The 25042-nt window shown below is 45.2% G+C and overlaps 1 protein-coding gene across 1 annotated transcript; it reads left to right on the forward strand.

Annotated features, from left to right (window-relative positions):
• The first annotated feature begins 2503 nt into the window (after positions 1-2503).
• Positions 2504-20736, forward strand: FAM174B (family with sequence similarity 174 member B). The gene is made up of 3 exons (XM_015873118.3): positions 2504-2844; positions 10549-10680; positions 16979-20736. Exons 1-3 carry the CDS (start codon positions 2567-2569, stop codon positions 16980-16982), a joined length of 414 nt encoding a protein of 137 aa, XP_015728604.1. The 5' UTR covers positions 2504-2566; the 3' UTR covers positions 16983-20736.
• The last annotated feature ends 4306 nt before the right edge of the window (positions 20737-25042 follow it).

Raw genomic sequence — 25042 nt, forward strand, 5'->3', positions numbered from 1 at the left:
TTTTCCCCAGACACAAGCAACTATTCTGCAGAAGTGAAACTTGTGCTAATCTGATACAACGCATGGCAAGCAAAACTAAGTTATGTCCTAGAGGTACCCTTAGCATTGGCTTCCTTCTTTATTCTTGCTGTCTGGCTTAATGGCACTGCTCAAATACTCAGCACACCTGGATTAATTTCACAGCCACAACTGTGATTTCCACGAATCTTAAGGAAAAGACTGCTGTCATTTGATAGATGCCAAGTATTACCACATAAATTAAACTAGACCCAAAGTCAAGGCAATCAGTGTATATTGTTGCTGAAGGCAAAAGAAGTAAATCTGTTTTAGTAATCCTTTCAGTTTAACAGATGCAAGATGCTGAATCAGCAACACAGCGAGGTTTATTCCATGAGAATGCCCATGCAAATGCATCGCAGCTTGAACTCTGTGATCACTTCATTTTATATTTGGACAGATGTTGCATGTTGTAATTAAAAACAGTTGTTATTGGCAAGGAAATGGTATTGGAATAAGGAGCAGATGAGTTCTTAAGGAACCCATTGGGCCACATTCATCTCTGGTGTTACCCCATTGACTCAATAGGCACACAAAAATAAAATTAGCTCAATCTGTTTCTTAGATAGATGTCTCTGGAGGAACACAAGAGTGAAACAAGATAATTGAACCTCTTCCCCAAGAGTCCAGTGGCGTGTACAGAAAGCAGGCAAATTTTCAAGCAAAATGTTTTTCAATTTTACTCTCGTTTTTGAGAAGGCTTCCTAAGTGGTGTGAATTACTGCACATTTGAAAGAGTAAAATCAGTCACAGGGACAAGTCCCACTTTACAGCCTTCCCAGACCGCAGCCCCATGCAGAAAAGGGATTATGCAGAGCCATCATAACAGGTTTGAGTCTCTGGGAGAAGCCAGGTATGGACTCTTGAAACACCTCAGTGGGCACCAAGAGATGGTGAACATTTAATAGCATATCTGTTTGCTTAAGTCAACAACGGCAGCAATTGCTAAGGAAACACGTGCCGTATGAGCTCACCAGACAAGTAATAAGATCCAAGTCTGTATTTATAGAGCAGTCACTATGGATTAACACACCCTTTAACTGCAGAGATCCTTACCAGCTGGCTAGTGCCTCTGGCACCCTTTAAACACAGGAATGGTTGACTTACATAAAGCAGGCCAGCCTGGGCATGACATCTGTCAGTCAGTGCAGTGCTGCTTGTGAAACTCAGCCTGTCTGCTTGGCTCCCAGCTGGCAGTGATAGCTTTCTCCTTCCCAGTCCTGCCTCACCCTTCACTCCATTGCTGGTGGGAACAGGCCGTCAGCCTTTCTTCTAAGCGTCCTTCCTCCTTGCTTCCCACTGGTAAGAGAGAACGGCCTATATGAGTCACTGAATCAGTATGGTTGGAAAAGACCACTGAGATCATCCAGTCCAACCATCCACCTACCAGCAATACTGCCCACTGTCCAGATCCCTCAGTGACACATCTACACTGTTCTTGAACACCTCTAGGGCTGGTGACTCCATCACCTCCCTAGGCATCCTTGGTGATGCCAATGCATCACCACTTTTGGAGAAGAATATTTCCTAAAGTCCAACCTGAACCTCCCCTGGCACAACCTGAGGCCGTTCTCTCTCATCCTATCGCTGTTACCTGAGTCAGAAGGCCCAACCCCCTTTTTACCACAGCCTCATTTCAGAGAGCACAGAGAACAACGAGCTTTCTCCCCCTGAGCCTCCAAACCATCCCAGACCGAACCATCCCATCTCAGAATCACAGAATCACAGAATCACAGAATGACCCGGGTTGGAAGGGACCTCAAGGATCATGTAGTTCCAACCCCCCTGCCTGGCAGGGCCACCAAACATACACCTTTACTAGATCAGGTTGCCCAGGGCCCCATCCAACCTGGCCTTGAACACCTCCAAGGATGGGGCATCCACAACCTCACTGGGCAGCCTGTTCCAGGGCCTAACCACTCTCCTAGTAAAGAACTTACCCCTAACATCCAACCTAAATCTTCCCTCTTTCAACTTAAAACCATTTCCCCTAGTCCTGCTATTATCAGCCCTTTCGAAGAGTTTACTCCCCTCCTGGGAGTAAGTTCCCTTCAAGTACTGAAAGGCTGCAATGAGGTCACCCCGCAACCTTCTCTTCTCCAGGCTGAACAAACCCAACTCCCTCAGCCTGTCCTCATAGTGGAGGTGCTCCAGCCCCCTGATCATCTTCCTGTCCCTCCTCTGGACCCTTTCCAAAATCTCCATGTCTTTTTAGTACTGAGGGCTCCACACCTGGACACAGTACAACAGATGGGGCCTCAGTCCCTCAGTCGCTGCCCGCAGCACTTAGTGCCCAAGCCCCGGGTGTGCTCAGGACTCCAACATCGGGCACAACCTGGACACAACGCTCACCTCAACCTCATGCAGCTCCTCCGGATCGCGGGGGGGCGGTGAGCGGGGCCGGGCCTCTCCCGCTCGGAGGGCGGCGCCGCTCGGTAGGCGGGCCAGGCCGGGCAGGGCCGCCGCTGCCTTCCGGGGCTCGGCGCGGTGGCGGCCGTAGCCGGGCAGGATGCGCTCTCCAGTCCCGCTGCTGCTGATCGCGGCCTGCCTGCTGCTCTCGCTGCATGAAGCCCGCTGTAGCCGGGAGCCGCCGGCGGTGGCGGTCAGCCCGGTGAACGGCAGCCGCCTGCCCGCAGAACCGCACGGAGCGGCCGGCAACCACAGCCGGGCCCAGCTGAGCCCCGTGCCCGCGCTGCTCCGAGATCTCTCCGCTCTGAAGGCCGCCGTCATCGGGGCCTGCGCCCTCACGGCCGCGCTCATCGCTTGTCTGCTGCTCCGTGTCTTCAGGTAGGGAGCGGCAGGTGCCGCCCGGCCCTCGGCTCACGTTTACCCGGGGAAGGGCCTCGGGCTGTGCGGGAAGGGGCGGTGGGATGGGCCGCTCAGCTGTTCGTCTGCTTTTCGAGCCTGATCTCAGATAAAAGGGAAAGGTTTATAGCGCCCTGTGGCACTTCTGAGGGGCCCAGTGGTCCTTGGAATTAGGTTTTCCTTCAGTGTGCTCTACTTTGATTTGAAAGGAGGAAAAAAAAAGGGGATGGGGGGGTTCAAGGCACTTTTTGGAGGGGTGGTGCGGATAGTTACCTGGTGTGAAGGAGATGGATCCGGGTTCTTAGTGGTGTCTTGCCCGTGCTCAGCGTGTGCCATCCAAATGTAAGAAAACACTTACTGTGTTACTGTGAAGGAGATGACCCCACGAAGTTCTGGCCATGAAGACACTCACAGCTCGAGTGGACTCTGTGAGCCTATATGGGACAGGGTGACCTGGAGAGGTGCCTTCCAGCCTCACAGTTGTGCGCTGTGTCTGCAGCTGGGGCCATGCAGATGTCCGTGGTGTAGAAGTCGCACCAGGTATAGAACACATCTTTTTTAAGTTAAGCTTAAGCAGGTAGGCTTGGATTCAGGAGGCCCAGCCTGAAGTCGATGGCAGTACATCGGTTGGAACGATGCCCCGTGGTGTTCCTGTAGAGTAGATGCTGATGGATGCAAATTCCCACACCCATTTCAAAAGGGGAAAAAGCTCCTGATGGCTCACAGAGCTGCAAGAAGGGAAGCTTGGTGAAGGTCTGCATCTGCTTGGTGATCATCTCTGGTCCACACAGTGTGGTGCAGCCAGAGGAGGCCCACTCGGTCACGCTGCTGAAGCAGGTTGGTGCTGGCACGTGCTTGAGGTAGGCCAGCAGTCCTTGAACCTTATCTAACATCTACATGGAGGAACAAGAACAAGTTAAACTTATTTGCTTTAAAAAGCCAGTCCTCTGTTTGGCTTGTTGCTGCAGCAGAAATAAAAATGAATATTAATCTCCTTTTGGCACCGTTAGTGTTACTGTTTAGCTCCGAGTAGTGGTGAGAGTCCCCGTGCAGTGCTAAATGCTGTTCCTGTTTTGCAGATGACAAAGTTATTGCCTGTTCACTCCTAACTTTGCCAGAGAAGATTACAAACTCTCAGTAGTTAGCAGTGATCTGACCTGTAGGTACAGGCTGGAAGGCACCTGGAAAGTGGAGCAGCTCACTGACCAGGAAGCAGAGCAGGAAGGAGGTGTGCGCTGCATTGGAGGTGACAGAAGTGACTGAGCAAGCAGAGTTTGCAGATTCTTCCTTGTTCTGTTTCCAAGCAGCTCCTTTGTATTTACACGGTGGCTGCAGCTGAATTCTCCCCTTCTCCTGTTTCTGAATTAATTCTGTGTTAGGAACAGCAGCGTTCACAACTGCAGTGTTATTAAATGTGGACTTAGAGACTGAGAGGATCTGAACTGCCGTTTCTCTAAAGAAACTGACATTTAACTAAATTCCATTACGTATTGCAGTAGCTGGCAAAGCCAACGCGAGTAAATCTGCTCATTAAACTGAAGTGGGTTAGGAGAAGCAAGTAAAATATCAAAAATAATGATTTTAATAACATCGATTGCTTTTCAACCTCATGCAGTTCCAGGGGACAAACATTAGAATTAGCAAGTCTGTAAGTAACTGCAGAAGAGATTTATAGCCCTCACTCTTTCTGCCCTTGGAGGGCTTATGCCCTCTGCCGCAGTTTCTTCTGGATATAAAGCGAAACCTTGTACCAAGGAGATCTGGCATAAGTCTGAGTATTTCAAGCCAAAGTATGCAAACTGATAGCCTATAAAGACCTTTCCCTATGCCATAATCAGCAGAAATAGGTGCGCATTAAAGTCACATTGGAATGGTAGATGAATTATCCCATGCCAAAGTCATTGTTATGCAACTTGTCAGAGTTAACGTTGCATTAAAGATGTGCTAAGAAAGAAGAATCCCTCTGAGATCTCTCCTGTGTTTTTAATCGGCCCTGCAAGAAAAATGAGAAGTGAAGCTTTTGGCTTCAAAAACCATTTATCAGTCAGAGCACTTGTTAATAAACAATTATTCCAGCTGGGAAATGAGACAAAAACACCAACAGGTATGTTTGTACCATGTCACACTTGTAGCTGACAAAACAGATTGGAGGAGATGCTGTTGCAAAAGAGATAAGGGATTTACCCTCAATAAATGTAAAGCTTTCCTCCACCAGAATAAGAGCTTTGCTCCTGCTTAGTCAAAACCATTGCTTTTTTTTATTATTTTCTTTTTTTAAGTGTCATGGATTCCTATTAAAGAGATTTTGCTGGAATCCAATCTTTGATTAAAGCTTTGCTGTGAAATTGCTCTGGATTGCTGGAAGTAAATTATCCTTTCAGATATGAATTGTAGAGATGAAATGAACTATCAAGCGGCCAGATATTTTTCTCACCAGCATTGGATTTTATTTTGTTCTACAATTTCATTTTAATGTATTTCTCTCTGTGTTATTTACTCCGTGGTAGTTGTTTAACTAGAACACGGACCGATGGATTTCCCACTTTCCGGCTCTATTGTTAAGACTGTATTTCAGGGATTCTACCTTCGTATTCTAATATTTCTTTCTGTTCCTGGTGCAGCTCAGTTCATTTCATTGTAGTACAATCCTTGGGATCAGCTCCCAGAAAACAGAATGTTTCAGATCAGGTCTACCAGCACATACAGCCATGTGCCTTCTGGGTAAAGAGGAGAAGTTACATCTGCTCAAATGTGCCAGCTGAAAGCAACCCAGAGCTGTAGGTGCAGAGCACCATCTGTAATAGCGTTTGCTATGTGTCTTGACGTGCCCTCGAATGAACAAAGCCCAGGTTAGAAACAGCTGCTGCTCGCCTGTATTTTTAGGGGAAAGCCACGTGCACGTTTTGTTACTTGTTGCTTTGCTGCGTTACATGTATCATTACAATTCCTTCCTCAAATACCATCTTGGTTTTCCAGTAATTGCAAAACCAGTATAAATCACTTCGGTTGAAGAGAAAGGTTCAGGCATATGATCACAGGATACAAGACCCATTGTTCTAAAAGCTGGCAGTGGCTCTGGGCCTTCCGAGCCTTAACCCCAGAGAGCTGCACTGGTTTCAAACTAATCATATTATAACCAGTTAGGGTACTCCAGCAAAGAAAAGACCTCTGTCAGGAACAGGAAAGAAATCATCGCTGTTAAAAGGACTTCAAATGGCAGAAAAAAGGATACGCTAAGCAGAGACTTGTGACTTGAGATGGAAAGCTTCATTTAAGCTCTGTGCAGTTTAGTGAGGGCCACAGAGAGAAGACAAATGGGACACTTGTCCTGGGTCTCAGAGGCCGTGTACCTAGTAAGACTTGATCTGAGCACTACAGCAAATTGGCAGAAGGAAGGGAGATGAGCTCCATGTAGTGCTCTCTTGGGCTCTTTGTAGCTCTCTGAGCAGTCACAATAGAGCAAAGATTGTTTCTTGTTTTGGGATTCACTGGCTTAAAGCATTTGGGTAGATCATAAACATTTCTATAGCTTTGTCCTATAAAAGAAGGGTAGTTCCTGAGCACGTCCAGTCAGACTGTACTGTAATGTTTGAAAGTACACAAGTAACACCACAACTGATGTATTTTAATTGCTTGCGGGTTTGATGGAACCACAGCAATGTCTCATTTAGGTGTTCCCTAAGTTATTCCCAATCAGACCCTCTTATTAGCCATGCTGTTAAGCAAGCTGGCACTTTGCTTTTGTGACCGTATATATTCCATCTCAAGGACTTTGCTATAAAAAGCACCTTTGGTTTGCAATAGGGAATACATATCCTAAGAGCATGAGGCCTTAACTTCATGGTTTAACTTCAGTATGTACAGCACCACCCAGAGAGCAGAGATACCCAGACTGATCAACAGTAATGAAATACCACTGATCTAATTCATCAGCCACTAATAAGCCTGGAATTTCCCCAGCTTAGTATTTCCATACTTTTTAACTGCTAAGGAAATTCATGTACTGGAAATAAACTGGCTCCCAGTACAGCGTTGCTGCATTTGTAGGGGGGAGGGTTGTAGCTGGCTTAATCAGACTTCAATAAACATTCTACTATGAAGGGATAGCTGTGGCTTTTCTTTTTCCTCTCCTTTCTTCCCCAGGGCATGGCCTTCTACCTCTGCAGCTGTTGGCAGGAAGAGTAAATGGTAGATTAGAAATACAGAGACCTCTCTCTATGGGTCAAGAAAAGCATTATCTTTGAATATCAGGGTTGTTGACTAAAATAGATGAGAAGCGTAAATAATGTAATGAACCAGTGAGTTGACCTGGGCGTTTACTCCACCACATGATGCCTCAGAACCAAGGATGGAGTTCTGCATGTGACTGTTGCTTGATCTAAATAGCCCCGGGTCAAAATACAGAGACACAAAGTCAGCATTCTGCTCCAGCCCATCTTTGCGTGTCCTCCCTCCCCTTGCTGTGTGGTGAAGGGAATACAACTGATTTCTTACAGGCCAGACACCAGCTTGGTGTGCAGTGCCTGAGGCATTCCAGCCCAAGGGGAATGCAAATAAGCAAGAATGACTGAGGCTGAATAGCTCAGGAGCGCTTGGAAGCAGGCCTCCATGTCAGGTCCAATCAGTTCTTCTTCATTCTGTCTCACTTAAGCTTTGCACTCGCTAAATCTGCCTTCTGTTAAAGCTGGCTGGTTGAGGTGGGAGCAATACCGGGTCTCAAGTGGAAGGCTAATATTTCTGGCTAAAGCCAGCTTCTTTTTCCTTCCCCATGCTGGTTGTATGTCGGCTCCAGAGCTGGGGTTAAAGCCATCAGGAGCCATTAGCATCAGATGCTGGGACTTGCACAGTGCAGACATTCCGCAGCACCTCCTTCATCTGATCCCAAGCACCAACCCTGCCCTGCTGCCTCTGCCCCCTTACTCCTACTTACAGGAGGTGGCTGGAGTTGGACAGCAGAAGCAACACACCTTTGAGCTAGAAAGCACTGAAACATGCACTACTACTCCTACCCAAACAGAATCACTCGGAGTGTTTCACCTTGTTGCTATGCCACAGACATACTCTGACCACAGCTTTCAGCACTTTCTTGTTCGCTTAAAATATATATAAAAAAAACACCACCACAAAATAATGCATAGAAAATAGACCCACGAGGCCTGACGTATCCTCATCCCATCTGAGAGGTCTCAAAAGTTCATCAAACATTTGTATTCTGTAGTTCCTCCCTGCTCTACTCTGCTGACGCTGCTGTCTGCCTGCAGACAAAAGATACTGTCTGGTCCCACCCGCTGGATCAAGTGCTTTTCCTTTCACGTTGCCAACACTGATGATTAAAGGGATCCTACCGAGGCTGAGCACTTCTCATGTGCTGCAGTTTCCCAACAGACAGGCCTGTTTTGCACGTGTACAGGGAGAGTCCTAATGCTTTCCTTCAAAGTAAGCCTGGGTAATGATTCTGGTGTTGATGAAACCTTGGGGAGTTGTCCAAATGAGCCAGTGTGAGAAAAGGGGCTGCCACAAAACACAGATTTGTGATAAATTAGCTCAGAAAAATGGTGTCGAATTGATGGAGAAAATCGTTTGCCTTTTGCTGAGCCAAAAACCAGCAAAACCAACTTCTTCCTTTTTCTAAGTGAATGCTACGGTTAAGCGAGGGTTACAGAGGATTAAGAGATAACTGTGCAGCGAGTTCTGCTTCAGGTCCCCTTTAAAGTGGAGCCCAAATAGACTAATTAATTGCTGGAGGCTAAAGGGTTCTAGCTTGCCATTTCTAAAGATAGCTATTCTGCAGTAATTGCTTCAGACGCTCCAGTGTTACTGTTCTAAGATGAACTCTGCAGAATAAGAAGGGAATGAGGGAGGCTGCCTCTCGTTAACGTGGACCTGATATGCAGGTAGGCTCTTAAATTGGGAACCTATGGAAAGCTATTGCAAGACACAAGGCAAAGTGCTAAGACTGCGCTTCGTTGGTTCTGACAGGTAGACACAGGTTAGCTTTTGTATGTGTTTATGCTTCACAGCGTGAGCAAATGATTCCTGTAAAAGCAATGCATTACTTGTAAGTTGAGACCTCCCTGCATCACTTAGCTGTTGGGTCTTGGCTGAGAAGCAAAATAATACAGACAAGTGCTTTCAAAAAAAGATTTTCAAGTGTTTAGGTTAAGAGTCCTATTGTACTGGATATTAAATGGCTTGTTTCACCAACAGCAGTAATGGCACAACCTACCTAGTGCTCTGTGAGATACAGCAGCACACATTGCTATAAGGATTAGGTGACAGAAAAACCCTGTCTTCGTGCTTCTGTTGCAGCCATTTGGGGAAGAAATGCAAACACCACCGTCCCAAGGGATGGGACCTCTTTCTTCAGCCTCAGACTAACAGCCAAAAGCCATACTGGGCAGAAGCACTGAGACTGGAGCTCTTAGCTCTCACTAATTTAAACTTCCTTTACTTTAAGGCCAGAAGGGACCACTGCAGTCAGCTCTGGTGGAGCCCTGAACAGATGCAAGCACAGCTCCAAGTCCCAGTCTCTTGGTAATGGCTACAACATGGATCTCCCTGCTGTGTAACTCCTTTTAAGACATGTGTCCTGGATGCAAAAATGGCAGTGTGGAATCCAACACACTTTGTGCAACATGCCAGGGCAAGGCTTCTTGACAGTGAAAGCACACTCCTGACCAGAAATTAGGGGTTGCTTGCTTGTGCCTGCACCAGCTCATGCTTTGCACTTGCCAGTTCTGTTTTATTAAAGGGAAAATTCTGCAAAGACTTTCCTCCCTGAAGGCAAGCTGTACACATCAACACCTTCTTCAGTGCATGATCATGAAACTGGATTCACACATAGGCAGTGCAACCTTCCTAACATACACTGGAGAAGTAGGTGAAGCGAAAAGGACCCACCCAGTTCAGACTAGAGGCAGGGAATGAGCTGAAAAGGCGCGTGCCAATTGTGTGTTAATTGAAAGTAAGTATTTGAAAATAGATCTTACAGAATCCTGGCAAGTGAGTATCTCCATTTCAAAAGGAACATGAGGCTGTTGCAGGAGGAGAGGTGACTGGTATGGTTAGCTGCAAATCACAGCTGAGTATTTTTCATTGCACTTGCACAGCACTGAGCACAGAACTTCTCAGACAAGGCTAAGGGGTTTTGCTGGAGGAGCCTTGCTCCAGGCTATCAGCAAGAAAAGAAGAGAGCAGGCTGTTTGTACCCAAATATCACCAACCCCTTTGCTCCTTAGTTAGAGTCCTACTCAGAATTCCTTCATCTCAGTAGAGTTAACCCGAGCTTTCCCATTTAAACACATTCTCTAAACCACTGGTTGCTTCTGCTGATTAAGGCTGTGCCTGGCTTACTGAGCACGGAAGCAGGAGGATGCAGTGGATTGCTGCTCAGTGCTAGCCCTGGATGCCAAATGATCTCTGGATTGTCAGCAGTGAAAAAAAACTGACTTTGATCTGGATTGCAGTTGACAAGAAATGGTTCTATACACTGACAGGCACAAATGGGAGCCCTGGAAAGGCAGTAGGAAGACAGGATACAGACTGGCTCCATGGCCTTTGTGTCTGGGGAGGTCTTAGACTGGTGAGATTCAATGTTGGTGGGCTTGTGTCTACAGGAAACAGCTTTATCCTCTAAGGAATGTTGTATAGACATGAATCTTAACCTTCTCACCTCTGTTGTTTCAGGTCAGGAAAGAGGATTAAGAAGACCAGGAAGTATGACATAATCACCACTCCAGCTGAGCGGGTAGAAATGGCTCCTCTGAATGAAGAAGATGATGAGGACGAAGACTCAACAGTGTTTGATGTGAAATACAGGTATGGCTGCAAGCTCATCCAGTCAGAATTGCTACCGAGCTCTTATTAGGAAAGGTTGTTCTTTCCTCTCTGCTGGGCCTCCTTGACAGAGATGAGGCAATCACTGTCTCCCTTTCACTTTGAGACTTATAACTCTCCTTTACAGCTCCTGTGCCTAGTTTCTCAGCACACATCTGCTCCATACTCTCCTCTTATAATAAACCACTTTGCTGCCCTGAGGCTCCCTCTTTCCTTTGCCCTCCTCTTTCCTTTGCAGAGCAGCTCAGTAGGATACACACACCCCACATAGCTAACAAGGTTTAACAGACTGAACTTCCCCTCTCCAGCAGTTGACAGCAGCCATTCCTGCACACTCTCAGTGCCTACATGCATTCTAGATAGAGGACTCTCTGTCAGCGGCACTGTCATTGCAGTATGGCAGGGATGAAAACAGTAGCAAATCTACACTGACCTCTGGATTCATATGTACTGAAGTGTTGTTCTGTGACAGAGAAAGGACTGTGGTAACTCCCTAATGTTGCAGCAATTACCCCTTAGCAATAAACTTTCCCTAAATGTGTTTGTCTCTTCTGATGTAGAGGCAATGTGACAACCCAAAGCTTTTGGTGCCTATTCTGGACCTGAGATTTATTGGCAGACTCTCAGCATGCAATGATGTTGCACACTAATTTATGGCATGAGGGTATCTGCACCTCTTGCTTTTATTTGCATCAAGCAACATGCAGCACTTGAGTTGCATTCTTAACCAAATATTGCCTACTTTAAAATCTATCTCTCTTTGGCTGAAATAAGCTTTTCTAATTATAAAAATGCAGATCTTGACAACTCCTAACTGGAAAATTATTAAAAGACCTTATTCAAATTGCCCATCTCTTAGCTTAAGAAAGGGGAACGACATATTTGTTCTAAGCACTTGTGTGCCAGCATCTAAAACACACAGCACCACACGTTCTGCTGGTCATTATCAAAAGAACTGCATTATTTCTCTGTAAAAGTCAGGCTATAGTTGGAAGTTACAAAACAATGAAGGGTATGAGTTGTGCTGCTAAACATAATTAATGCCTGAATTAGAAGGCTCCTTGAAGTCCTTGACAGCCTGCTGCCATTCCCTGTAGCTGTTCTGTGTTTACAGTAATAATTTCGGGTTGTGTTGTTCCTCAAGCAATTTGTTTGACCCAGGCTTTGTTAAACTTGAAGAAATCTGTCTCACCACAGCCTCCTACAACAGCCCTCCTTCCTATTCACTAAGTAGAAATAACTGAGTACTTTCTCTGCAACCTTATGGTAGCAACATCAGAGGGATTTTTCAAAGACAGAGAGAAGAAGATTCTCCATCATGGCAGTGCTTCAGGATAAGATGTCTAATAGTAAAATGTTAGATAAACAAAGAGGAGAGCATGCTGGAAAGTCTCTGACTCATGAGAGTCGTGTAATGTGGAGCGCATGCTGTACTGATGCTTTCCCAAAGGCTATTTGTGTTTGTAGGTTCCTTTGCAGTACAAAATGGCTCTCACCTTGTATGATGCTCTGTTCTCCGATTTATTCAATCAGTGACAATAGGGGGTTTTGATTCTTAGTCAACCTGCCCTCTCTTCATCTGTGGGAATTCCTCCTTTCTGCCACAGTGCAACAGCTATTAAATCCCATATTTCCTGAAGCCTTTGCTGTTTGAGGCATACAGTTCGAGCTCAAACAGTGCTACCTCAGTCTAGAGAGAAATATCATCTTACAGACATCCCCTTAGCAGGACTGAGCATCAGAAAGCTCCTTTGAAGATACATTTGCTTCCTGCTACCTTTGTGCCTCCCAGAGACCACATCTCGAATAGTTTCTGTCTCCTGTTAACCCCTACAGGCTCTTTGCAATCGTGCAATGCAAGTTTGTCCACCAAAATCCCCCCTAAAGTAGTCAAGAACTCCTTCATAGCACTTGTATTGAGATGAGAAGAGAGCATCTCAGATGTGCCTTCAGTGCTTGGTGAATTAACAGAAGACCTGGCAGAAGCTGGAATTCCCCACCCCATCAAAGAATAATAATTAACTTATGCCACCTAAGGCTTTTTTTTGTTTCGAAGTTGGAGGCAGATTCCAGCAAGATCATGTAAAGAGAGGTATCTCTTAATGCCTGTCCGCGGTTAAAAGGAGCTGTAAAGATATGTGGGTACCCACAGATAGGATTGTTTTAGACGTTCAGCAAGTGCCTGAAGATTTAAAGGAACCTTTGTTAATTATTGCAGCAGGAAAGCTGCTTTCCCTCTCCTTTATATCAAGAAAGTGCAAACACGTCAGGTCAACCCGCACAGTCGTCACTGGGGCTGGTGCATAAGGAACAGCATGATATTGCTGTCTCAGCTTATTAGCTAAACCACAGCAGAGTGTAATGAACCGCAGCAACCTGGAAGCACTTGTGAAGGGGACAGAGGGGCAACAGGTGCCTCCTGACAAGCACCCACAGGCTAGGATGCTCTCTCTTTTATGTGTTTGTTTTTATATTCAGATGAAGGTGCCTCCTTGCCAGCAGTCACTATCAGTTGTTTGGATTTATTCAATCAATCTCCGAGCAGCAGCACTAACTTGGCCTGTATTACAACAGACTTCTGGCCCCTGTCTATGCTACCAGTTCCTGGCATGGGGATTTTGGCAAGGTGCTGCTTCACATAAAGCACTTCTGTGACTGTACCATCCCACGGATTGCTTTCAGAGAAGCTGAACCTCATTCATCCCAGTGCTCTGGGAGGATCTGCTGGTGCAGTGCTAAGGCTGACCAAAAGGTGTCATTCTGATTTATTATTTTTAATTCTTTATTTCCTCATGACATGCTGGTAGGGAAAGATAAGCCTATTGGCTGAGCACATCACTCAATATTGTTAACATATGTGCTACCACATCCGCTACAGAAACCAACTTTCTGTCACTGAAACGTAGAATTTCTGAAGTCTTCCTGGCTCCAGAAAGTCATACAAAATTAGCTGTATTCTTTGGAGCTGTTCATTGGTGATTTAAAGGCTGTAAAAGTACAAGGAAGAGTCCATTCTCCAGAAAGTTGTGACTTGCTACGGCTTTTGCCCAATGCTTTCCAGCAGGAAAGCACCACAAATATATTTAAAACATAGCGGAAATGGAAAATGAGGTTTCCAAAATGCAGTGCAATAGGGCCACAATGGACTACGAGCATCATTCAGCTCAAATGTTACTCGTGGGCTCTAGGACAATTATGCGCTTTCAGATTCACAGGGCTGCTACCTGCATGGCTGTAATGGGACTCCTGAAGAGCTGACCTTGGATTACATTAGGTGCCCCTTGTAAATAGCATTAAATATTACCTCAGTACTGACATATTTCTCAAGCTGATGAACAGCTCATAGAGAGTCTCATTTTGAGCCTGTAGCCTCAGTCTTTGCTGAGAATGATGCGGGTAGACTCTGGGCTGGTTTGTTTGGTGTCCCCTCCAGATTGTTGAGAGGTGCACACTGACATGTCTGTGTCTGGGGGATTAATTAAGATTCTGAGCCACGTCCCTCAAGCAAAGCGCCGTAATTAAAAGGCAGTTAGTGTATAGCAGCAACAGGAGAGAAGCCACATATACCTCTCCAATTGTTCTCATGCAGCTAATTTTCTTTCCTTTCATGCTTTGTCCTTGCAAGGATTTGTTTGCAGCCTTACCAGAGGCATCAAAGAACAGCAGGCAGTGTCAATTGGGCTGCTGGATGAAGGTTGTTACATTTTTTTTGATGAGGCTTTAAGATTTGGGGCTCCCAATAGATCCCCCACTCTCTACTTTCACGAGGCCAAGGAACAGCTGCCTCCTTCTGTGAAACAAGCTTAAGAGACACTTCAGATTTCAACCAAACGCAGTCATTGCCATGGAGGCAAAAGCCACCCACTGCCTGTCTCGGAAGCTCGGGGGTGCTGGATTAGATGCCCCCTTTTGCAATCTTATTGCAGTCAGAGGAAATGATTCTGTCAGTGGTTTCTCTAATCCTGAGAGCACAATTTCTGTGTGACAAGAGGCTGAAAGTGTAAATCAGAGATTGTCACAGAGCAAAGATGCCTAATCACTTGGATATTAGCACCTCTTTGAAAAGCTTCATGGGAACGTTTCTTTAATATGGAGGATAGCTTTTGGAGTATTTGCTCTGGTTTTGAATGAGATATTGGGAGAAAAAGTGGAAGAATTATTCTGAAATTATTGCAGAGCTACACAAAGAAAGCAAACTGAACATAGAGAATGCTTATTTCTTGATCACCGATTCAATCTGTGCTGCAGAAGGCCGAAAGTTATCCATGTCCAATTGATTGTGGACGATATGAACAGCACTGGTCATCATTTTCCACCTGTCAGGTATTTGATTCATGTTTTATGATGGGATTACACTTAGAGCACATCTTGGAAAATGAGTTAGATGAGGAGCCAAATCCCATCCTTTGCTGTGCTTTCTGATCCCATCACTAGGTCTTGATTTTAAAACGTTCCTCTCCTGTTCGCTATATTCACACTTTCCTGCACCTTCTTGAAATAAAGTTATATGGATTTTCTGATCTCCTACACGATAGCACTGCATGATACTCAAGAAGAGTAAAGTAAGGAAATAGGTGACAGGCAAACACCCCCAATAAACTTCATTTATCCCTCATCACAGTGCAGGCAGAATGCTTTAAGTAATAAGAGAAAAAGAGATTAGAACCGTTGCAAAAAGAACCAGTTTCTAAAAAGGTAATTAAAATTGTTAGGTTATTAAGCTTATTAGCTCTAGCGTCATTCATTGGGGGATTTCTTGTCAGCTTCAATAGAAAAAGGGAAACAAGCACTGAATAAATTCTGCCGTGCCTTGTACATGAACGCTTTGAAAGCACTTCAGTAATCTGGGAGATCAGCATCTCCTCTCCCTGCTGAAATACAGCTGCTTGAGGCAGTGCATTCTGCTCCTGCTGTGCTCGCTGAGCCCAGCTGGGTGAATTTCACAACTGTTCCTGCAGAGCTTTTGGTGTCCGGGCTGAGATGTGCCACGTGAGAGCCCGCAATCAAGGAAGAGCTCAGAATTTAAACACCAGAGCTGGAATTTTCCCAACCCAGATGTCAGACTCCTAAATAAGAACTGAAAGAAAGCCACAAGTTTTTCTTGGGACAGATTGAAGCCCCTCTCCCTCCTGTCAGCTAAATGAAATCTCAGTTTGTTTTCCTCATGGATTGCCACCTCTCCCTCTAGCAGCATCAGTACCAGCAAAGCACAGAAGCATTTTAGGAATGCATCTTCCAAAGTGCTCTTGAAAGCGGAAAGATTTATGTGCAAAGAGTGGTGGCAGAGAGAAGAGGTCAGAAACATTTATGCACTCATCATTGGACTAAAGGGCTTTGGAGGGCTTGTGGGATCTTTTAGAAGAGAGACACGCTGCATCAAAGGGCTGGTGGAGCACATTATTCTGGATTCACCTCTTTTCGGGTGCTGATAGCACTGAACTGTGTGAGTACATCTTCATCACCATTGCTGGGCTCAGCTTTGATGTGCTCAAGTCTTCTGGGAGCCTCTCTTGTAAAATATACGATTGCAATATTGGTGTCTTCTCTTTGAATACATCTTTTCCAGATCCTAACTGTGTGTGCAGCCCTGAACGGAGTGGGGCATTGTCTGCTTGTTAAAGCAGTGTGTTTGCTCTCAAGGGAGCAGCTGTAATGGATTTTTGGCAAGTGAAAGCCTCAGGCCTTTATGGATGATGCGAGGTGAATTGCACTGGGGTTTGTAGCAGCTTAATTTTTTTTTCCTAGCAGCAGTGACAGGTTGTGTATAAATGGAGGTGTATCATTTACCCTCATCTGAAGGGGGTGCAAATCACCGACTCAGTCAGCTGCCTGCCATAAAATACAGCAAGTTGCCAAAGCTTTGATGCCGCTGTTTATGATTTCCTGTGGATCTGCAGTAGAGGAGGAAACACATAGTTAGAAAGCACTTTCTATTTGGGTTTTGAAGGACGGTTTCACTTGGCTCACACATGTTACAGAGCACACCACGTTCTGCTGGCCAGTTCAGCTGGTTATATGCAGGCAGTGCAGTCCTATGGGAAGGTGTTCGCATCATGCATGTCAGTATAACAAGTTTCTATTAAGACTTGTTTCTCTTTTTTTTGTATTTATCCATTAATTCCTGAAGCACTTAAAGCAACAGGGTGTCAGCAGGTGAATCCATTGCAAGGTGATCATCCACACATGCTGGTTAGCAGAAGGCTGCACATCAGTTTTTATCTCTGTCTGAGCTATTAACTGCAAACCTATAACAGCACTAATTTCCCCTGCTTCTTTCCAGGTAGAGCAGTTCTGTGGAGCACTGGTGCCCTGCCAGGTGGCATTCTGCTGTTGAGGGACCTGCTGAAGCCATAACTGTGAAAGGGGAGGCTTTCATCTCTGCAGCATCACAACCAAACCAAGCCTCATCTCCTCGAGGTGCTGTTTGTATGGCAGGCTACAAATCTTCTGACCAAAACGTCACCATTCGTTCCCTGGTTTCCAAACCACTATGTTGGAATGACTGGAGTTCCTCCTTGCCAACTCAGCTCTCTCTTGCTTTAAGAGGACTGCTGCGTCACTAAAGCATGATGAGATTCAACCCTGTGTACTAACTTGCAGCTCATTATGGTCTAAATAAGTTGTGCAGAAGAAGGAAGAAGAGGAAGATTCGATCAAGCTGCCTCAAGGACTTATTTTCCCAATTCAGTACTTCAGTCACTGTTAAACTTTGCTCACTGTAGAACAGTTCATGCATTTAAATATTAAGAAAGGAATTTTCTTTCTGGCCTTACAAAAATGACTTGGGACTTTAGGTGGTAAAACTGTAAGCCATATTGAAATGCCGTACTTATGTTTAGTATAGGACTTTAAGGGGGAAAAGGTGAGAGGCTGACTCATGCAGAAAGTTTTCTTGACTTGCTACTGATTCTTTTTAAACATAACAGTTGCACTAAGCTTTCCTAATGACATTTTCAGTGTCCCAAGGAGCTCTGACCAGACCAACAATAAACGAGACCACAGGGAAATAGGAGGAATCAGACATGCCCTAAACTACAACAATCTTAGATTAAAAAAAGATATATTTTTGTAATTTTCTGCCCTTCCATGGGGAGTCAAAGTGTTTTGTACTGTTGTGTGTCCTACGCTTACTGTAACTTGTCTACCAATCATCTGTATTACCTTTTTTCTAAGCAAAGTAAGTTCCTCACGTGGAATGATTCAATTGCAGAAAGATCACCACTTTGGTGGAAGCTTTATGTAAGGGATCTGTAAAAAACTGGAAGTTTTCCCTTACCACCTGCTTGGCAAATCCCATTAAACTCAAGGATGCGTTTTGAACCATTACTCCCTGCTACGCTTCATGCTGCAGAGGTCAGAGCTGTGGGAGGACACTAATAAAATGAGATGCTGCATCTGGATGGATCAAGCTAAGGAAACCACAAGCACATACACATTCCAGGCAGTCATTAGAAAAGGCAAAGCTAACTGGTTTTGTTTCTTCACATTGTGGTTTTCCTTTAGAGTAACCACAGATGCAGCTCAGATTTCTCTTTGATGCATTTGCTCCTCATTTGCTGCACCCTTGAATACCTTCATACGTTGGGTTTTGAAGCTGCCTGGAGAACCCTGCTTTTCTTGGGAACCACGCATTTTCTGTTTGTCTTAGGATTGTCCCAATGTTTGCTTGACTTACTCCTACAGTTACAACCCTTCAAGGAGACTGCAGAGTATCTGGCCAAGAACCATCCTTGCAGTGAGTTGCCTTTTATTTTTTTGGTGGCATTGAGGATTGCTGAGAACACTAAACTGCTTTGTCATGATGCTATAACCTATGCTAGTTCTTCACGGTTCCCTTGGGCCCTGCAGTCCGTAAGAGGAGGAGAAGGGGAATTTCTTTTCCCCAGCAGCCTTGTGCTTTCATCAGAGTAGCTCCCATAACGTAGCTTGCTTTCCGTAACTGTGACTTAGCAAAGGCTTCGCAAACATCCCACTCAGCTGGCATGGAAAAATCTCACGGGAGACTGTCGTGTTACCATTAGTCATCAAGGCAATCTAAAAACGCTCTGCTATTTTCATTCATGGAATGAATTTGAGTCATTCCACAGAACTGTTACTAAGCAATATTTCATGTCAGCTCAAAGTGAGAGTAGAGGAACCGACGGTGGGGCCAAGCAGGTTGTCTCCTGGATGGTATAACATGTAAGTACCGGTGGGTTGAGCAGTGCTGCAGGTTGAGATGAAAGCTAGAGAATCTTTCCCCACTTTGGTAAAACAGACTTGGGATTCAGGCTGGGTGATTCTGAAGGAAGTAGCGTGTCTCTTCAGGACTAAAGTACTTCAAAAAGCAGGAACTAAATTTAGATAGGTAGAATCCTTCTGAAGTCAAAGAAGCGACGATGCTGAGAGGAAAGCTCGGTTAAAAGCTCCTTTTGCATTTGCTGGAGGAGGTGATGAAGGGCAGGAGCTGTGCTGTCTGAGCAAACACCATGGCAACACGTTCATGTCCACAATTCTGCCAAATTCATTAAGCTGAGCATCAGGCATTCTGGAAATGGTGGGGATGGAGGGAATAAAGCCTCTTTGCACTAAAGAGGGGCAAGACCAAGTGACAAAGGAGAAAGATGAGAGGAGCATAAAGGGTACTTCTTTCCAAGGGCGAGTCAGTTCTTGAAATGAATTATTTCCACCAACTTCAGGTTACTCGCAGAGTTAAGCTGGCAGAAGCCATCTGCTCCACTTGCTTGTGGCTAAAAACCCCACTGTTTTATAACATGGACGAATCTCAGTGGTGGATGGGGACCAAGCATTTCAGATGTTGAAGACAGAGGCTCATGTGCCACAAGCTAAAGAGCGCTTGGAGGAGGGGAGCAGCTTCTTGTTAGAAATAAAAGGCCGCGGCCTCACCCACTGCTCATGGTCATGAAAAGAACCTGAATTCTTTGTTTGATGTTGCTCAGTTGCTGTTGGAAATGTGAGGCAATGTTTACCTCTATAAAAGTTGCTGTATGTGATTTAAATTGTCCAGGTAAATATTCCATAGCTATATTTAGTTAAGATTTTAAGAGCACTTGACGTGACTCATCTAATAGTATATATAAGAATATTTTTTTAATTGTAGGAAGGACTTAGTTTGAAACATAGTTTTAATAATTTGGACTGTTTAGTTCAGGTATTTCTAGTTCATCAGAAAGGAATAACCATTAACCACTACATGAATGTTTTACCTTAACGTTCTGTGCATCTTACAGTGCAGGTTTAATCTGATTGTGATTGTGTCTTAGTATTTGCTGCTGTTTTGTGTTGCGTAGTCAAGCTCGCTTTGTTCAAGAGCATTTTAAAGGCATTTTTTCTGTTACAGAGAATAAAAGAAACACTATTATAGATGTCTGCCTGCAGCTTGCTCACCGCTTACAAAATCCACTGACTAGGAGCAGAGTCAAACAGGGCAAGCAAATTAGAGGTTTTCCTCTTTGTGCATGCTGTGCTGCGGAGGAAAACCCTGCACAGAATCACAGCTTCGTTACTCCAACTGCAGAAGTCAGTGTGCCTTGTTTGCCTGCAGGATCAAGGCAGAAATGCACAGGTTGTATTTTTTCCCCTTCCCTGGAAGATGTGGAGATGACTGCAAACACTTGTTCAGCACGTTAACTTGTACACAGGTCAATGCTTATCCTAAGCTCCAAACGACTTGTAGAAGTCTAATGAACACTTAATTGCTAATGCATCTGAACATTTTGTTCATTACTGCTCCCTCTAAAGCACTGTACGTGGCATAATCTCTGCAGGGTGGCACGCTGTGGTTTTCATTAAGGGGTTTCTTTTTCTTTTGTTAGATGAGTTTCTGCTGCTGCAGTCTTTGTGTGAGGAGTTACCAGGACCATGCGTTTTGTTCTGTGCAATTGCTTGAACTTTGTTTAAAGGTGTTTTAAGAGAATTTGTTGTTGTGACCAAAAGTTGGTTGTTTTTCTTTTTTTATATAAGAAAAATCGATGAGTTTGAATGGACATCTCATGTTTCAGTAGAAACCTCCATCATTAAACATGTTCTTGAAACCTCTCCTTGTGCTGCTGTGTTTAGGGAGGGGATGGGAAAGGGTTTGTCGTTTGGTGAAGCGCACTGATGTTCAGAGTGCCTTGCACACTGCCTTAGTACAGAGCTGCACATCCCTTTGTACAGTGAGCCTGAACCAGAGCGTGACAAGGAGAGAAACTGGCAGTGACAGCACAGAAGAGAAATACATTCAGTCACACAGAGTCCCTATCAATACCCTTAGATTGACATCTGGATTCATAAAGCAAACATCTCTGCAATAGTGAAGATATCAGTACTGCTGGTTCCAACCTTGTTAAGCAGCATCAAGCCTGCAGTCTGCAGCCCTGCTGTCCCAGGCTATGAGCCAAGTGGAGTGAACCGAGCCGTGTCCCCTCCCCAGGGTGGCCAGACTGCACATCAGCACTGGGCTCCAGCCTTCCAGATGGGTCATGTGTCTCAGTTCCCAGTCTGAAGCAATTTTGCCTTGTGGCTTTCAGGGCACATGAGATGCTGAAGAGATAGATAAGAGCATCAGGGCAGTGAGGCACGTGGGGATTTAATGCTCATTTTAGGACTATGAGCAAGTCCTCTGAAGACTTCTCTTGCACCATGTTTAAATAAAGTGAGGAGGGGCTGCTAGTTATGGGACAGACTGATCCAGTGCCCCTTGCACGAGTCAGTTCTGCCTCTTTCCCACATTCCAGAGCTGTTCCTGTCTTGATGTCTTCATGCCTTCTTTTAATAGTCAGACTAATTCAGTGCTGTAGACAAAGGGCAGCTGCCAACCAGCCAGTGCTTTTTGAATGACGTCCTGCCAAAGTGAAGTTAAATCCAATTCAACGTGCTTATCAAAATGTAATCAGGCCTCAGCCATGAGCCAGCTGTTGTGCAGCAAAGCTGGTGTTCATAGGAAGTTTGACCCAGCGAGAGGAGCACCAGCCTAACCCAGCCCTGCTCAAACAGGACTAGCTTCCTTATTTGGTGCACACTGCAGAAGGGAAGATCAAATGAAAAGCAGCAGCTGCAATCTGCACACGCTTGCTTTTCTGATGAGAACTCAAGTGGGAGATAAATGACCAAAAATCTGGTGTAATTTCTTAGCTAAGGGCTGAAAAGCTGGAGTTGGATAAAGATGATTGCAGCTGGGGTTCTGGGTGGAAAGGGGATGCTCATTTTAGCCTCTCTGAGTTTTCACATGGGAGAAACTTGAAGCTACAAGACACATCCTCATATATGTATATATTTTAACTGGGTCCTCTTAACAGGTTAATTTGATTTCTGATAGAGCCCTGCACAGACCAAGGTATAGCACGACCTTCCATTTGCTGGATGTAGGACTGCCACCTTCATACAAGTTACCGCTCTCACTGGCAGCCACTGTCTGTACTCAAGCGTGAGGTTAACTCAACAGAGCCATAAAATACATATTTATAATGCTGGAGAAGGGAGGGGGTGCCCCTCCTGTGTCTGTCAGTGATCTTTGGATGCCTTGATACTTACAAGTACAAAATTGTCAGCGATGTTTGGCAAGTGCTATCAAAGAGACATTAGCTTAGCACTGAGATAATTTGAATTACGCCTGACAACGAGCTCTATTAGAGTATGAAGCAGGAATGGCTCTAATTGCTTAAGACCAAGTAGTCTGTAACTAGGCTGCACAGAAACATCATTGAAGACAGTTCATCTCCCTATCAGCCAGCAATTACCAATTTCTAAGAGACCAGAAACTCTCCTAGCCTTCATTTCCAGCAGACATTTGCTCCTCTGAGCTCAACCAACCAGGTTCCCACTTGGTTTGCTTTTCTAATGACCGTTTGCTCAGGGCATGTTCAATGAGCTGAGTTTAATTCAAAGCAGCATTTCCATCTGATGAAAAAACAACAGTACGGAACGAGTGACCATTGCTATTAAAGCTAAGAAGCAAACGGCCTTAACATTTCAGATGCAGCTCTCCACGTCTTAACAGGCACCACTTTAGCAGTGGGAAAGGAAGGAAAAGCCTCAGAACTTTCTCCTAATCCAACAACCTGATGGGAAGGTGGTGGCACACAGGTGCCCCATAGACTTTGATTTAGGATTCCTCCTTCCAGCCCTGGGGGTGAAGCTCTGAAATCAAATGGCTGCAGTACAAAAAGATTGAACATGGCTGTATTTCTTGCCAGGTAATGCGTGTGTTCGTGCTGCCCTGTGTCTGTTAGAGGAGATATGAAGCCGTCTGGGCTGATGTGGCTGTTCCTCATCAGCCCTGATGCCAGCCCAGAATAAGCACAGCGCTGCTGATAAGCGAAGACGAATAAAATGCTTCAAATCATCTTCAGCTCCTCAAAACACCACTTGTAAAGCCCTCACCCCCAAGCTGTTCCCCCCTGCTGCCATCAGTTTCCAGACTGCCACTGCCCTGGTACAAATATATTTAGCTGGAAAGCAGCTCTTCTTTACAGACATTTCTCTCGTCTCCTGCCCTCAATTCATGACAGTTTAGCTCGGGTCAAGAACATTTGACATTTCCCCACTTCATTTCTGCCCGGCTGTCAGCAGTGTTGTCTCAGCAGAGCCTTCTGGACAGCATCTGCCGTCACCTGGCTCCATCCCACTCCTTGCTTAAGGACTCCTAAAGGCACAAAGCCCAGCACTGTTACACTATTTCTCAGGTAAACAGAAAAAAAGAGGCTTTCAAAGTAATTTTTCTTGTTTTCTAAGGCCAGACCAGTTCAAGGTGTTGATGGTGAGCAAATGCTGTCAGTGCCGGGAAAAGGACGAGGGGGTCCCTGCCCTTCTGCCCTGCTCTCCACCAACACTTGACCACAAAAACCTTGAATTCCTCCCTGCCATCCCCAATAGTTGTGGTCTAGCAATGCCCTCATAGATTGAGTGACAGCAAAGGAGAGATACAGAGGGTTCTTCTGGAGCAATGGTCAAACTATCGCTGCAACCACCAGCTGCCAAGGATGGGCCTACACAAAACAGCAGACACGGTTCATCCTTCGCCTTGACAGCAGCCAAATTAAACAGGACTTCACTCAAGCCTCCAGTCTGAGCTCCCGTTGTTGAAGTCAGGTCTATTTAAGCAGGATTAGCATTCCCAAAGCCTGCTAAGCTTAAAGAAAGCAATAGTACCTCTCAGGGTGCCCATGGACTGGGGGAGCCCTGTGCTGAAAAGCTGCTATTTAATGAGCTGTTCAAATGAACAACTCCCTTTGTCCCTCTGCTTATGCACAACGTTTTTAAAATCACATATTTACAGCACATTGTTTGCAGCTGTTGAAGGAAACAAATGATTTGCTTTTAAACACAATCACTATCAGAAGTAAATTATTCAGCACTTGCTGCTCGGAAGTTAGAAAGGGAGCCTGGATTTCTTTATAGTTCCTTCCTCTTTTTTATAATAGATATACAAGCTGCAGGGCACACTTTTATGCTCCCGTAGCCAAGATTTTGTAGAATTGACTAATAATCTATTTTGCATATTTATAAACACTTTATCATTTATTAATGGGACGTTTCAGGAGTAAATTTATAATCCTGCCGTATGATCTCAGCCTTTCACAGAAGAAATGGTTGCTTGTGTCAAAGAGCTCAAAATGAGAGCTGGCGTAACAAAGAAATGAGCGAGGATATCTCATTAGCAAGAAAGCAAACAGGCAGGAGCCTTTTGTGAGAGCGAATACCCACATGCACACAAGACAGCTCACAACATCGCGTTAGATGTCAAATACAGAATGCAGCCCTTGAGATGTATCAATTCCCCATTCTGCCTGCTATAAAGCCTGCAATAGCATAGGACAAGCCTATAGCTATACAAAAGCATTGCTCTAACACACCCTGCACTCCGAATTGCCATTGCCACACCCAGGCTCACAACCTCTGGGCATTCAGATGCCATTAGCAGCAGACACAAAACCAAAGACCAAAAGCACAGAGATCCTGCCCACCCTCACATCCCTGATACAGGAAATCACAAACAGCTCAACCACTGCCCACATCAAAGCTCAATTTTGAAACATCTCATCCCCCAAACAAATAGCAAAAAATACTCTAAAATCCTTCCTTACCTGTGTCTGGGAAACCCTTGGAGATCCACGAGCAAGTCCCATCCACTCTCTGCTAGCTCACCATACACCACCTGCACTGAGTCCTCCACTTGTTCCCTTTATAACTTTCAGGTCCTGAGCAGCACCCCATCAACAACCCAACACCTTCCAGCTGCCCTCCTTACCCAGTAGCTCCTCCCACCCTACAACTCACCATTCAGACCCAGGTGAATGAAGAAGGTTGCAAACTGCAAACAGAGCTTGCAGCTGTGTAGGTGTGGGTTGAAAGGTTCTGAGTT

This window comes from Coturnix japonica, chromosome 14 (assembly GCF_054131305.1).
Source record: "Coturnix japonica strain WE chromosome 14, WE-NBRP24, whole genome shotgun sequence".
In the NCBI taxonomy this organism is placed as follows: domain Eukaryota; kingdom Metazoa; phylum Chordata; class Aves; order Galliformes; family Phasianidae; genus Coturnix; species Coturnix japonica.